The sequence below is a fragment of the Poecilia latipinna genome, unplaced genomic scaffold (assembly GCF_001443285.1).
Source record: "Poecilia latipinna isolate Pla-1442-1.1 unplaced genomic scaffold, P_latipinna-1.0 Scaffold15, whole genome shotgun sequence".
NCBI classification, from domain to species: domain Eukaryota; kingdom Metazoa; phylum Chordata; class Actinopteri; order Cyprinodontiformes; family Poeciliidae; genus Poecilia; species Poecilia latipinna.
Window position 1 is genome coordinate 958,718 of NW_015112631.1, and position 15,019 is coordinate 973,736.

The 15,019-nt window shown below is 36.1% G+C and overlaps 1 protein-coding gene and 1 long non-coding RNA gene across 3 annotated transcripts in view; both read left to right on the plus strand.

Moving 5' to 3' along the window:
- Positions 1-750: 750 nt before the first annotated feature.
- On the plus strand, positions 751-13,125 carry pld3 (phospholipase D family member 3). The gene is made up of 12 exons (XM_015033109.1): positions 751-918; positions 3,613-3,672; positions 4,461-4,511; positions 4,591-4,775; positions 5,395-5,575; positions 6,566-6,680; positions 7,593-7,720; positions 8,673-8,870; positions 8,951-9,090; positions 9,739-9,904; positions 9,998-10,097; positions 11,458-13,125. The coding sequence occupies exons 2-12, from the start codon at positions 3,646-3,648 to the stop codon at positions 11,637-11,639; spliced, it is 1,473 nt and encodes a 490-aa protein (XP_014888595.1). The 5' UTR covers positions 751-918; positions 3,613-3,645; the 3' UTR covers positions 11,640-13,125.
- A 1,082-nt stretch (positions 13,126-14,207) lies between these two features.
- LOC106947882 (uncharacterized) overlaps positions 14,208-15,019 on the plus strand; it is a 6,729-nt gene continuing 5,917 nt past the window's right edge. For both annotated transcript variants that reach the window (XR_001425063.1, XR_001425062.1), the window contains exons 1-2: positions 14,208-14,511; positions 14,642-14,776. This is a non-coding gene — a long non-coding RNA (uncharacterized LOC106947882). The remainder of the gene's footprint in view (positions 14,512-14,641; positions 14,777-15,019) is intronic.

The window sequence follows — 15,019 nt, forward strand, 5'->3', positions numbered from 1 at the left end:
TATATATATATATATATATATATATTGTGCAAAGCTACATAATGCTTTGGAAAAAACTGATTTATAATCTGCTACATAAAATTTGTTGTAATTTTTAAAGAAACACAATTTATTTTGTATTGTTTGCCATTAAAATAAAGAAAAAGATCTCTTTTTTGGCCAAAAAATTGCAATTCTTCTGCATGGTGTGTCGATATTGAAAAAAATTCTAAGTTTACAACCTAATGATTAAAACATATGCTCTAAAAATGTTGCTTTCCATTTTCGTGTCATTCTGTTGTGGAAATCGACTGCAATTATTCTATAGAAAAATGGTAAAATTGGCATTTGTTATGATATGTACACTTAAAACATGCCAAAATGTGGTTCTCTTGTGTGGTTCTATTATTTTTAGCCAGTTATTAGAGTCATTGTCGAATATCCAAAGTCAAACATGTTAATTTCTTGATTATCACAAAGTAAATATATTTTTCACTGCTGGAAAATGTTTTTAAAAATCCCCTCGCCTATGAAAGAAAGAAATTAAGGACTATTATGTTCGGAATATATAAATATTTAATTTAATTTCGTTTCATTTCATGTAAATATATTTCCAGCCCTTTCCCAAAGTGCAACCAAGATCGAGTAATGTAAAACAGCGGCCTCATGTGGTGAAAAGTGATATTGTCAATTCTGGAATTCGTGGATTGCGTCACGGTACAGTCTCAGTTCTGATTGGCTGCCTCGCCGGATCACATGACCACCTGCCCAGTTCGCTGTTGTTAGTTCTGTATGAAGCTAGCAGTGATCTGTGACAGGTATAGCGCTTAACATCTGTCTTTTCAATGTGTTGTCATTTAAACACGTATTTAACCATTATAGTGTTTAAAGAGAATACCTAGATGCAGTTATCGAAGGATTTTTTACGCATGTTAACAGGTGAGTTGTGAGTTTTTCTATTGTTTTTGACTGAAAGTTTTTTTTATGGTTTTGCTCTGTCAGCGACTTTTGTTCCTCTCATCTCAGGTCAACAAAGTAAGTTGTTTTCCTCACTTTAGATCAGTTATTTAATATTTATACGGTGAACTAGATTATTTCTGCGGAGCTGAAGTGAACTAACTAACTGTCAAATTCGTGTTTTGGTCAATTCGCAACAATTTATCACAAAATGAGTCAGAAAAACTCGAGTCATAGTTCCTTTGTTTTTTTTATTTTCGTTCCTCAGTTCAATGTAAACAACATCAGAATTATTTTAGCTACTAATAGGGCAGATTTTTTTTGTTGTTGTTGTTGTTGTTAATTTTTATTCACTTTCAGTTTATGAAAGTTTAATGGTGCATTTAGTACTCGGAAGTTGGGATTTCCTAGTTCCAGTTCGTAAACAATGTGTTGGGAATTTCCTTTAAATTGGTGTTACCTTCGGCTTTTTGATGAAGTCTTCAGTTTTATGTTTTGTTTCCCCTGTTTATTTTTTTTAACACTAAAATGGAAAAAAGTGTTGGCATAAATGTTCCGCATTATTCAGTTATTAACTCTTGGTTTGGTCAGCTGGAGGGATGTTTGCTACTTTCCGGTAGTTATTATGCTACGTAGCTGATTAACAACTTACAGGCTAATTTAATACCTGAACTTTGACCCCAAACTCACCAGGAATTAAAAAAGGAAGATTTCTGGAGGAAGGTCAAACATTTCCTCCATCGATTATATTGTTTAACGGTCCTATCCCCGACTCCAACGTCTTTCTGATTTCTAACCAGATAAAGATTTCAAAGCAATCAACGTGGGTTAGCAGTGCTTGTCAACAATTGATGATGTCATTCAGGACTTATTACTGTAAAATATCATTTCTTATGCTTGGAAATTGAGCTGTTAGCATGTGATGACAGTCATGAGACACTGATACTGCAACATTCTTCAGTCAGATCCATTGGCTGCTACTGGAAATTCTTACTGCCTTCAGCCTCACTATCCACTGCAACTCTCTGAAGATCATCAGATTAGTTATGACTTTGGAATTAATAAAGTACTTTTAAAATTGAATTAATTAGCAAATAGCTGTCACAGGACTGAATGATTAAATTATGCCCAACCGGTACCGAAATTTGGTTTTAGACAGGGAAGACTTAAGATTAAGGTTACCGGTAACAAGGTAAAGTTACACACTGCAAAAACACAAAGTCTTACCAAATATTTTGGGTTTAGTTTCTGGTGCAAACGTCTTAGTACATTAAAATAACACAAACCTAACTTACAAATAACTTTTCAACAAGAAATCTGAGCTTGTTTAAAGTAAATAATTTCTTAGCATTGATTTAAAAAAAAAAAAAACTATTTCTACTGGTGAATTATTCCACTTATTTCATAACCAACTGTAACTGCCGTTACCTTTCTTAATGAAAAGTTACTTGTAAGTTAGTTTTGTCTCATTTCAAGTGTTATTAGATATTAGACTAAAATTACTTGGTAAAATTTAGTTTTTTCAGTGCATTTTGAAAACTGCAAAACATTTCCATCCCATCAGTTGTTTAGTTAAATTCATTGAAGGAGATGGCAGGGAAAGTGAGAACAGATTCCTCTTACCAACATGTTCACGGAGTAGAAGTAGAATATTAGATTTTAGCAGAAGTAGCAGCTGGATCATAGTATGTTTTTTGTTTTTTATAAATAACCTGAGGATCATGGGATGTTTGATTTTTGAAGTTAAAGAACAGTTTGATTGAACTGCAGCCGTCCTGTTCCAGCTGCAGAGATGCCTCACATGTTTCTCTTGTGGCAGAAACTCTCGTGACTGCAGTGTCAGGGATTTTACAGTGGCACATTCCTGCCATCAGCATCTCAACTTCCCCTGTTCCTTAAAGGGCAGTGTTATGTCAAATTTACTTCTTTTAAGCTGCACATATTATAATCTTATTCCATCATCAAATGTTTGTTAATTTGATTCTTTCATGCATATTTGAGAAATCCTTCAGACTAGCCAGCAGCAGTTCAGAAGCAGGAGGAGGGTCTTAACGCTGTCAATCATCCTCATGTACTCACTCCTAAATGTGCTAATGATGAAGAAACAACTTACAGGTAAGCCGTTTATCTGCTGCCATCTGTGGCGACGCTAACTACCTTTGGCATTCACAACAAGCTATGCTAGCTGTAGCATACAAGGTGATTGACAACGCTAAGACCCGCCTCCCTGCTCTGATTGGTTGTTTCTAGTCAGAACTGGGGAGAAGACAGAGGAGTTAAAATTTTTCACAGATTATACATACAATACTGTCACAACACAGTGACAGTTTTTAAAAATATGTTTGTTTTACAAAATTTACATTCTGCAGCGTTCATACAGGAGCGCTGTAGTGATGTCATGAAGGAGCTTCTTAAAGAGACAGAGCCCCAATTTCAAGGCGTTAAATCATGGTTACTTGATTGTGCTAAAAAGTGACACTGTGCCTTGAAATCTAAAAACAAAAAAAGCCGTGTGTCTTTGTTGGTTGTCTTTCTGTTTGGAGATTTCCATTTGTCGTGTTTGGAAATAATAGAATAACTTTTGTTTTGTTCTCACTCTCTTTGGTTTTTTATTCAGATTTTTTTGATGTTTGAAAAATGTGAAATATTTTCTATTTTCTTCCTGTTTTCTCTCAGAGTTTTAGCGAAATATCGGACAGAAACGTGAACATGAAGTCGGACATCACCTATAACCAGGTAACCATTTCTTCATGCTCTACAAGAGCATGAAGAAATGTGTATACATTCAATAAATTAGAAAATTACTGGAAAATCTAATTATTTTATTAACTTTATCACTTATTAAAACATATTAATTTATTACACACAGATTAAAGTTTGACAGCCTTTATTACAGATAATTATGATGATTTTTTACTTTCAGTTAATGAAAACATGACATTTAAAATTGTAATATTGCATCAGGCCATTAAAAATATATATCTTTAAAAACAAATGTAGCTTTGATTAAATGAATTATTTTTAATACTTGCTTAACGGTTGTTATTTTCTAATGGTACTTTTAATCTGACAAACACCAGGACTTATATTTAATTTATTGAATTATTGTAATTCTGTTTCTAGTATATTAACTACATTATACTTTTTAAAACGTATTTTTGATCTAAAATGAATACTAATGAGCTGTTATTGATTAAAGTCTTGATCTGTGTCACTAAATTATTTAAAAGGTTTTAATATGCTAATAATTCTGTGTATTAGAGCATTTTAAACGCCTTAGTTCTTGTTTTTTAAGTGTATTTCAGGTTTCATTGAGAGTCATGAGATCGTTCTGCAAACACAGGAAGTTATTGATTTGATAAATTATGAAGATGTAAAACGCCCGGAAGGTGTTATTCAGTTTCAGTCACATAACTGGTTTCACTTCTCAGAGAGCTAAAGTATCAGCTAACCCCTGTTGTTGATTGTAGTTTCCAGACTGGTCTCAGCAGAGCTGAGTGATAATTGAGTGAATTTGTGTGCAGATGGTGGATCCGGAGAGACGGAGGCAGGAATTCTCCCGCAGAGCGCAGCTGGTGAGTTTCTCCTCGGATTCAGTCCGTTTCTCTGATTCAGGACAGAATAAATAAATAACTGCAGCCGTTTCTCCGTCAGTTCGCCAGGTGGCAGATCACTCTGGCCGCCGTGGCCTGTGTGCTTCTGGCCGCCATGGCGCTCTACAACATCCTGACCCCGAGGGCGGCGGAGTCAGTGACGTTGGCAGGTTCAACATTCCAGCATCCTGCCTCCATCAGCAGCCGCCTTCAGGAGACGGTGGAGTCCTGCTCGGACCCCTGCAAGTAAGCAAAGACGCTAACATTAGCGGTATATCTGTTGATATCAATATCAATAGATAATGCATCTGATAGAATATTTAATATTCAATATATAGGATATTTAACGAACGCTGATCTAGAACCTCATGGCATTCTGGGAAATGTGGGCAGAGGAAAAGCTAGCTAAGCTAAGTTGGTGGAATCAACTAAGCACTTTAGCATTAGCTTCCTCCTGGTGTAGCGCTTTAGTGTTAGCATAGCTAACATTTCAGTTAGAACATCAAATCAGGCCAACATTCCCATTGTCTGTCTTTTAAAATACAAATAAAACACATCGAAGTTTCAGGTTTTAACTTGGCAAAACAGGAAAAAGTTAGTATGAACACTTTAAAAAAAGCTTCATTTATCACTTTTCTACATAATATTAAAGATAAAAGGGAAGAAAAATTTGTAAATTTCCACCAAAGAAAATCAAACATTTTGAGATTAATTTTATGTATTTCCAATACAAAAAAACTTGAATATTCTCTGATTAAATTTGCTATAAAAAAAAAAAAGTCAAGTTTCCAAGTCGAAGGGGTTTTACCTGGAGACTGTGATGGTTTGTAATGTCTGGGACGTTTCCTGTTCCTCTCCCCGTCAGGATCGTCCTGGTGGAGAGCATCCCTGAGGGGATGGAGTTCAACTCCAGCACCAGCAGCCCCTCCATCTTCCAGGCGTGGGTCAGCCTGATGAGCGAGGCGCGCAGCAGCGTCGACATCGCCTCCTTCTATTGGACGCTCACTAACGAGGACACCGGCACCCACGAACCCTCAGCCTCTCAGGTCAGAGCCCGCCCCAGGTCCTCTGCACTGTAAAACATAAAATCCCACACAGGGCTTTATATGGATCCTAGTACAGTGTTTTTCAAAGTGGAGGCCGCCAGGGGGCGCTGTGGCACCTCAGAAAGTTGGATGGAAAAATATTAAATCTGATACATTTTTATCTTAAAATTTTCATCATAATTTTTTATTTTGCTATTACATAATTTTTAAAAGTAAAATACGAGTTAAAATAATTAATTTAAATCTTATTATTGATGCTCATTCTCTGATTGGCTACCAAGCTGCTTTGCTCCTCAAGCTAACATAGCAAGAAAAAGACAAAAAAAAATGTTCAGCTGCAAAAAACCATGAGAACTGTGGGAAAAAATGAAATTTGATCTAAATAATGTAAAAAAAAATTATATTTTCTTATAATAAAAAGAGAAGATTGTGCTGAAAAAAGATATTATCTGATAATGAAATGTTCACCCACAGAACTTATGACCATCTAAAATGAGTCGGTATGAGGTTAGCACTTATGCTAAATTTATGGACTATTTATTGAATAGTGAATAAAAAACATTCAAAATGATGTTTCTTTCCATGGTATCAGAGTTTGTCTTAAGTTAATAATTTCTTAATGGTATATTATTTCACTTAATAAAATATTTTTTCCATGTTATAAGTGAAATAATCTGCCAGTGGAACTAGAACTGGGTTGCTAGGTAACGGGCTTGGCTTGGCTAGGGTTGCTAGGTAACGGGCTGGGCTTGGCTGAGGTTGCTAGGTAACAGCGCAGTGGAATATTCTACAAATGAAACTAGAACCGTTTCATCAATATTAAGGAAATATTGACTTAAAATGAGCTCCTATTTCTCACTGAAGTTATTTTTAAGTTGGTTTTGTCTTATTTCAAGTGAACTAAGATACACTAGAAATTAAACCAAAAATACTTGGTAAGACTTCATGTTTTTGCAGTGTAGTGTGTAATAACGGTTTCTGTTTGCGCAGGGGGAGGAGGTTCTGAAGAGGCTGGCTGAACTCTCCGGGAAGCTTCACGTTCGGATTGCAGTCGATTCGCAGGAGGGAAAACCACAAGCTGACCTCAAACTGCTCAACGATTCAGGTGATTCATTACCTTCACATCAGCAGCTGCAAAACCCTCATAGCTAATGTTTTAATTGAAGTGCAATGTTTTTGGTGCTTCCCCTTTAAGAGATTGAATTCTAGGGAAAAAAAGTGCACAAGCTAATTTATGCAGTCACTTTGTTATACATAAAACATCATCAAAATCAAAGCAGCAAAATCTTTTCTGAATATTTTTCTAAAAACTATCTCAGAGGAATTCCAGATAAGTCTGTAGAAAAACTCATAAAGATGCTCAAATAACTTAAATTTTGTTGATATATAGTTTGATTAAATTGTTATTAATTAATTACAGAACCTGCAACTAACTTAATTAAAATTTTGATCAAGTCCAACCATTAATTAATGCATTCAAGCCATTTAGTGATTTATAAAAACATGCCTTTATACGTTTCTACATTTATAAATCATATGTTTATTCAGAAGTGAACTCTGAGTATCCAGAAATACCTAAAACTTGTAAATATTTAAAATTCCCTCTAAAAAATTAAATTATTAGAGCTGCTTATTTTACTAGTTAAAACATTAAATTTACCTTGAAACGCATTAACACACTCAGTGGAAACCATTTTAGCGCTAAGCGCTACATTTTTCCTCATTTCCTCTCTTGTGCGTTCAGCCAATCAGCACCAAGCGAAACAAATGCCGCTAGCATTTCTCCCATGTGTTTCAGATTCTCAAGCTCCATTTTCTTTTGAATATTTAAAATTTTTCAACAAAAAAATCCAAAATAGGAAAACATTTTGCAATCACTTTCCAGTTTCTCTTGACAGAAAATCAGTTCATAACCGAGGCTCCTCTGAACTTCACATCTGTTTGTGTATCTTATGAATAATTGTCTATAATCTGAACATTAACAAAGAGCGCCTGCTAAAGCCCAGGTGTGTTTCAGGAGCCGACGTCAGGACGGTCAACATGAGGGCGCTCACCACCGGGGTTCTTCACACCAAGTTCTGGGTCGTAGACAAGACGCACATTTACATCGGCAGCGCCAACATGGACTGGAGGTCCCTGACGCAGGTACAGCTGGACTGCTTGAAATGCCTGTGGCCTAGTCAAAACATGTTGATTACGTTTTTCTGCAAATCATTCTTAGTTGATGAGATTTCAGTCTGCTCAGTTCTGCCTTTCTTAAGCTGTTTTAGAGCGAAAATGGCTGCAATCTGATGTGCAGTTATACAACCGTACATCTTTGTAAAAAGCATTAGTAGAGCCTTCTGCACAACCAATAAGAATGCAGCAAGTAGTGGAGTAGAGGTGGGTGGATCGATACAAAATATCAATAATATTGATACCAAGTCCGTATCAATATCAGATCGATGATAGTATCATAAGATTTATACTTTATTTTCTTGAAATTTTATTTTATTGTTGTATTGTTGTTTAAGTGTTCTGTTAAAAATATTTTGCTTTGATTTGCTCTCAAATGATCGATTTTATTTAAAAAATAATGTACGAGCATTTTATAGACGCTTATAAAACTTTATTTAGATTCTGTCCTAGGCTTTAGCAAAATAATTCAAAGGAAAACCCACAGAAATGAGTAAAGGTCTGAAGTTTGATGATACTTAAAAAATAAGTATCGATATTGATATTGGCAATACTGGCCCTGTGTTTACTTGGTATTGGATTTGTACCAAAATATGCAACACTTCACATCTCTAGTTTCTGGTTGTCAACAAAACATATGTATTTACCCAGAATGCCCTGTGCTGTAGCCCACTTCCTGCTTTTGGAGCGGTCTCTGGTTCGCTTGGCGTTCACACATGCATTCAAACCGAACCAGAGTTCACTTCAGCCGAACCGAGACCGGGGTTTGTAGGTGAACCAGAGTTCGCTTTTTGGTTCGATTCAGACCTCCACAACCGAACCGGACTTCCTAGACAAACGGACTGGAGTTGTATTAAAGTGGATTAAACAGGGCTGGTGTGAACGCAGCCTCAGATTGTCATTTGGCTCCACGGTTGTCCAGGTGAAGGAGCTGGGAGCCGTCGTCTACAACTGCAGCTGCCTGGCCTCAGACCTGGAGAAGATCTTTGAAGCTTATTGGTTGGTTGGAGGGAGCGAGTCCATCCCGTCGCCGTGGCCGTCCAGCTTCTCCACCCTGTACAACAAAGACACGCCACTCCAGCTGCTGTTGAACAGCACGCCGTCCAGCGTTTACCTCTCTGTGAGGATTAGCTTTTATTCCAGTAACACCAGACTCCTACTTCCTGCTTCCTGTTTTGCTAACTCTCCTATCCCGTTCAGAGCTCTCCTCTGTCCTTCTGCGCCGCCGGCAGGACTCCGGATCTTCAGTCGCTTCTCAGCGTGATTGACGACGCAGAGGAGTTCATCTACATCGCTGTCATGAACTACCTGCCCACTACGGAGTATACGCACCCGAAAAGGTGAAGCTGAGTGGATGTTACCAACGCTAGCTGTAGCATCATGTGGATTACTGTAGCCTAGAAGAAAGGAAAAAGAAGAAAATACTGAAAAAAATAAGAAATAAAGTAAATAAAAGTCAGAGTATTTAATTTTGATAACTTTTGATCCACCATGTCTTCAGTTTTCAAGCCAAATGATTAAATTCAAAGGCTAAAATCGGCCATAATTTAGTCAGATTATCAGCAGCAAACACAGACTGATGCTGATAGTAATCTGATGATGTGTGAACAGATTTAATATTTAATTATTTATAAAACCGATACTACAGTATAACTAAATAATATGCTCAACATTCCTCATTTTACCACAGTTCAGCTTTATCCTCTTAATATTACAACTTCATTCTGGAAATATGATGACATTATTCTCTTCATTTTAGGACTTTATTCTGTAATATTATGTCTTTATTCTGGTAATTAAAGTTTTTGTTAGCTTGGCTCTAAGATGTTGTCATAATTTTGAAATTATGAATAAATGCAGACTTGTGCTTCTAGTTTTTAAAACTCATTACAGTTGATTATTGTGAAATCTTTCCCTCTCCTTTGTTAACTGCCATGTCACAAAATAGTCGCCTCCGTTTTAGGTTTGATATTTTGCGCCTTGTGCAGGTACTGGGCCGACATCGACACGCAGCTGAGGCGGTCGGCGTACGAGAGGAAGGTCAGAGTTCGCCTGCTGATCAGCTGCTGGCCTCACTCTCCGCCCGTCATGCTGCCCTTCCTGAAGTCTCTGGCTTCGGTTCACGACTACAGAAACAAGCTGGACGTCCAGGTGGTGAGTTGCGCCTCCTCCTGAAAAATGCATCCGCAGTACGCCGGGCCTGTTGCTACGGTAACGAAGCCGGGGTGTTCGGTGTCGGTTTTTCAGAGGCTGTTTACGGTTCCCGCCGACCCGAAGCAGAAAGCGATTCCCTATGCAAGAGTGAACCACAACAAGTACATGGTGACCGACAAAGTGGCCTATATTGGTAAGACCTGCAGTAAATCCATTAACTTAACCTTTGGTTCTGATGATTTAATGATTGGAAAATAAATAAATCAGTTCACTTCCTGGGTTTCCGTAGTTCAGAGTGATGTCAGGGCGGCCATCTTGTTTTACAGCTTCGTTATATTTGGACTTTGAAGATCAACTCTGACATAGTTCTAGCTCCAGGCTACTGTTATTATTTAGTTATGAGAATGAAATCATAATATTACCGTCAGAGGAGCAGAGAAACCAAAAACTGCACTCAAGTTAGAGTAACAACTTCAACATATTTTTACTCAAACAAGTGTAAAAAAATATTTGGTCAAAAGTACTGAGTAAATGATCAAATTATCAATCATTTAATATTTAAAAATTACATCATCAGATGGACCAAAATATAAAGTTAAATGAAAATTTTGGTATTTTGAAGACAAAAATAACAAAAATTTATTAAAGTAACAAAAAATAACAAAATCAGGCAAAATAAAAATTTTCCAAATCAGTTTCTTTCAATAAAAAAACTTATGAAACTTTAGTAAAAACTGCAGGTGTGTGTCTGAGTTTGGTGAAGTTTTGGGTTAAAACATGTTTTGTGGGTAGAAAATCCAGAAATTTTATTCAAGTAAGAGTAGAGATACTTCATAATAAAATTACTCAAAGTACAGCGCAGTAAAAATACTCCTAAAAGTACATTTTTCCCAAAAAGTTACTCAAGTAAATGTAACAGAGTAAACTTAACTAGTTATTACCCAACTCTGTTTACCAGAATAAAGTCGTAGTTATACTAATGTTACAAACAGGTACTGCCCATTGCTTAGCAACCCCAGTGGAACTCCACCACGTTACCTAGCAACCCAGGCCGAGCTTCGGCACATCTGCACAGCTGGTTTTCCTTTACTGTACAATGGCTGCTGGAAAAGACAAGCGTTTTCTTGTTGACTTACCATTTAGAAACCACATTTTGTATTCTTATTGGTTGTGCAGGAGGTTCAACTTCTGCTTTTCAAAGACGTACAACGATTGTATAATTGCAGGCATTTTCTGCAGTAAACGTTGAGTTTCGGTGGTTTGGCCAGCAGCAGTGTACTTGGATTTAAAGTGACAGGACAACCTCAAACAGCTAAAATCTCATTAACTAGGAATGACTGTGGGCAAAAGAAATGTGATGAACATGTTTTGAGTAGACCACAAATCTGCCTGAACCTGTTCAAGAATAATAAGTCACATTTAAAATTCTAACTCAAATTTGGCATGAAAAAAAAGAGATTTTATTTCTCCTAGAGAGATTTCAGCTTCTTAAAGTGGAAAAGAGAGTTAAATGGATTGAAATACTTTTATAAATATGTGTGTTTTGTCCTCAGGGACGTCTAACTGGTCGGGAGACTACTTCCTGAACACGGCCGGGTCGGCGCTGGTCGTGAACCAGACGGACTCGCTGGACCCGACTCTCCAATCCCAGCTGAAGGCCGTCTTTGAGCGGGACTGGCACTCGGCCTACAGCGCCCCCATCAGACACGGTGCAGACCTCAAACACGTCTGCTGATCTCCTTACACCAGAACTCATGTAGCGTTCAGGTTCTCCTGGGCTTTGGACCCGGCTCAACGCTGGTTCTGCTGAGCTGGAAGCACAGAACTATTTTTACTCCTTCAATTACTTTTTCCCCCCACAGTTTGTGGAGGTTTTACACAAACGTCACTGGGATTTTAAGTACATAAGTGTGAAAGGGAAAGAAAAAAATGTTTTTAACTCAGAAAAATCTGAAAAGTGTGGCATGCATTTATCTCAGCGCCACTAAATCGATTATTTGTTGAACACTGCAAAAACACAAAATCCTCCCAAGTACTTTTGAGTTCACTTCAATTAAGACAAAATTAACTTACAAGTAACTTTTCAGCAATATTTATAAACTTATTTTAAGTCAATAACTTCTTAATGATTCCCAGTGCAGTTAGTATTTTTTCATTGATATTAAGGAGTTATTAACCTAAAATACGCTTCAGTATATTCCTGAATAGTTATTTGTAACGTAGTTTGTAGTAAATCAAAAATACCTCAAAACGTTTTGTATTTATGGTACAAATTACATCGGTACACTGCAAAACCACAAAATCTCACCAAGTATTTTTGGTTTAGTTTAATGGGAAAATGTCTTGTCAGTGAAATAATCTACCAAAGAACTGGTAATTTTTCATCAATATTAAGGAATTACTTTCTTAAAACAGGCTCCTATATTTAACTGTAAAGTAAATTTTGTCTTATTTCAAGTGTACTAAGATATTAGCACTAGAAACGACCAAAAACACAGAAGGTTTTGTGTTTTTGCAGTGCAGGAAGTCCATCCTCTCTCCATATTCAGATCATGGATTTAACAAGCTTCTGTTTTTAGATTTTTACTTTCATTATACTTTTATTTTCGTTCCATTTCACAGTTATGCGTTACTTTTAGTTGGTCTGTTACTTGAAACACACTGAAGTTTGTGAACCGCTGACGAAGCATTAAGGCCAAACATTTTCTCCTGTGTCTCTTTTTAAAACTTTTTGTAACTTTTATGGATTCTAGTTACAAAACACTACTTTTTTTTTTTATAACAATACAGAAATGCTCTTACTTTGATTTAATAATGTGGTTCTTTAGCATTTTAAGCTTCACCATCAGTGGGAGTTTTTTTTCAACTCAGGGATTAAAATCTGATTATTTTTGCCTCTATCAACGTGGGAATTTGCGTTTTTATTTCCCAATCTGTTGTAATTTTCCTGTTCTGAGATTTTTAAACTCTCTTTCAAGATCTGATTGCATTTTTTTTCTTTTTACAACTTCATAGTAATTAAATAAATTAAAATTAATCATGTACACAAAAGGTCTTTAATTTCTGGACTAGTTTGAACACCATTACTGTTCGACATCTTTGTTGTAAAGTGATCAAATAATCCCAGGTATAATCTCATGGAATACCTGGGAATATCAATAATTATCTGCAGCAGCTGCCTGTGATCAATAAATCATTTTCAATAAAAGTTATTAAACCATTTTCTGTGTTTTCATTTTTACCTGCGATGTGTGATTTCAGCTAGAAAAAAAAGCTAATGTAGGTCATATGTACGGAGTGCCAATTGTACCATTAGTCAAAAATCAACAGCAATAATTTGGATTATTTAGTCTGACTCAAGAATTGTTTTAAACTCATATTTTCACCATGTTTCCTTTTACACATGTCACAATTTCAAACTAAATATTTAATTAGCTTAAATAATATTTAGTTGAATATTTAAATATTGAACTTCAAGCTAAATCTTTATGACAGGATTCAACAAATGGCAGTTTAGCTACAAGATATTTAGCTTACAAACTAAATATTTAATTAGTGAGTTACATATTTAGCTTCAAGCTACTTGTTTAGTTTGTAAACTGAACATTTAGCTTCCAGCAAATTTTTTGTTTTCAAATTAAATTCTTAGTTGGAAACTAAATATTTAAGATGAAAAAAGTACCTAAATGGCCAAGTAAATATTTAGTTTTGAGCTAAAAAAAAAAAAGACTTTTCAAACTAAATATTTTCACTGCTAAATATTTAGTTTGAAAGTGTGACATATAAATGAATGAAAAACATGGTGAAAATGAAAAAATAAGCCCAAAATTTTTTTTCTTATGACAGGCTAACAAATTTAGCTTGCAAAATTTAGTTTGCAAGCTAAATTCTTAGCTCCAAACTAAATATATAGGATAGGTTTCAGCAAATGGTTAGCAACCTAACTAATTCTGTAGCTTACAAACGATTTAGGTTAATCAAATATGTGGTTTGAAGCAAAATATTTAGCTTGCTATGTAAATATTTAGTTTGTAAGCTAAATATTTAGTTTACTAACTATATATTTGTAAGTTAAATATTTTTGCTTGCAGATATAAATATTTAGCTTGTGAACTAAATATTTAGTTTTCAAGCTAAATCTTCAAACTAAATATTTAATATTGGTTTCATAAATTAACAGTAAAAAAAGTTACTCAAGTAAGGGTAGCTGAGTAAATGTAACTAGCTACTACCCATCTGAATGCATCGGACTGTAGATATGGTTGTACGTATCAGGTTGCAGCGGCTTTTTGTGTGTAGAGTCCCTAAAATAGCGGCTGATCCCGGTGCAGCTGCTGCGGTCGGTCAGACCTTCTGGCTGTTTCTGCCTCCGAACCTCCGTCTGATCCGAGCGGACCCGGAGGAGGAGCGACACGGAGGCGGACATGGCGGTGCACAGCCCGGGACCACCACCGCTCCGCTCCCCCGGGGACCAACTTTCTCCGATTCTGCGATAAAATGAAGTAAAAGTCGCGGAAAACCGATGCTGCTGCGTTTCGGTGCGTAAAACTCTCCGAACTTTGCCGGCAGATTTCCAAAAGAAGGACGGCTTTTCCAAGGAAATTAAGGTAAATTATTACAAACTGCATGAGGTTAACAATAAAAAATAACCTGGAATATAAAAATCTGATGTTTTTAAACCACTTTTAACGCTTTTTGACAAGTTTAGTCAATTAAATGTCTCCGTCCTCGTTTCAGCGGCTGTGTTCAGGTGAACAGCCCGCGGATCCCCCGCCTCTGCTGGGAACACCGTGTTCACGGAGTTCCTCCAACTTCTCCACCAAGAAAAAACACATGAAGGGGTTCATTCATCAGCTTCTGATTAGAAATTAGGTAAATTTTTTTAGCACAATAATCAAACTCCAACAACGGTTTATGTTTTCTTAAGATGATTTACCCAGTCAATAAATTAATTATATATTCAGACAGACCTGAAACACAGCTGTCAACCGTTATTCACTGGAAAACAAAGTCATTTTGGTAAAAAAAAAAAAAAAAAAAAAAAAAAAAAAAAGTTTTTTTGGTTTTTATTTTAAATATTTTAAAAATTTTGAAAAAAAAAAAAATAAACAAACA

Coding starts and splice junctions, on each gene's coding strand:
- pld3 (XM_015033109.1), top strand. CDS start 3,646: ATGAAGTCGGACATCACCTATAACCAG. Junction 6,681..7,592: donor CAAACTGCTCAACGATTCAG/GTGATTCATTAC, acceptor GGTGTGTTTCAG/GAGCCGACGTCAGGACGGTC. Junction 10,098..11,457: donor CGACAAAGTGGCCTATATTG/GTAAGACCTGCA, acceptor TTTTGTCCTCAG/GGACGTCTAACTGGTCGGGA.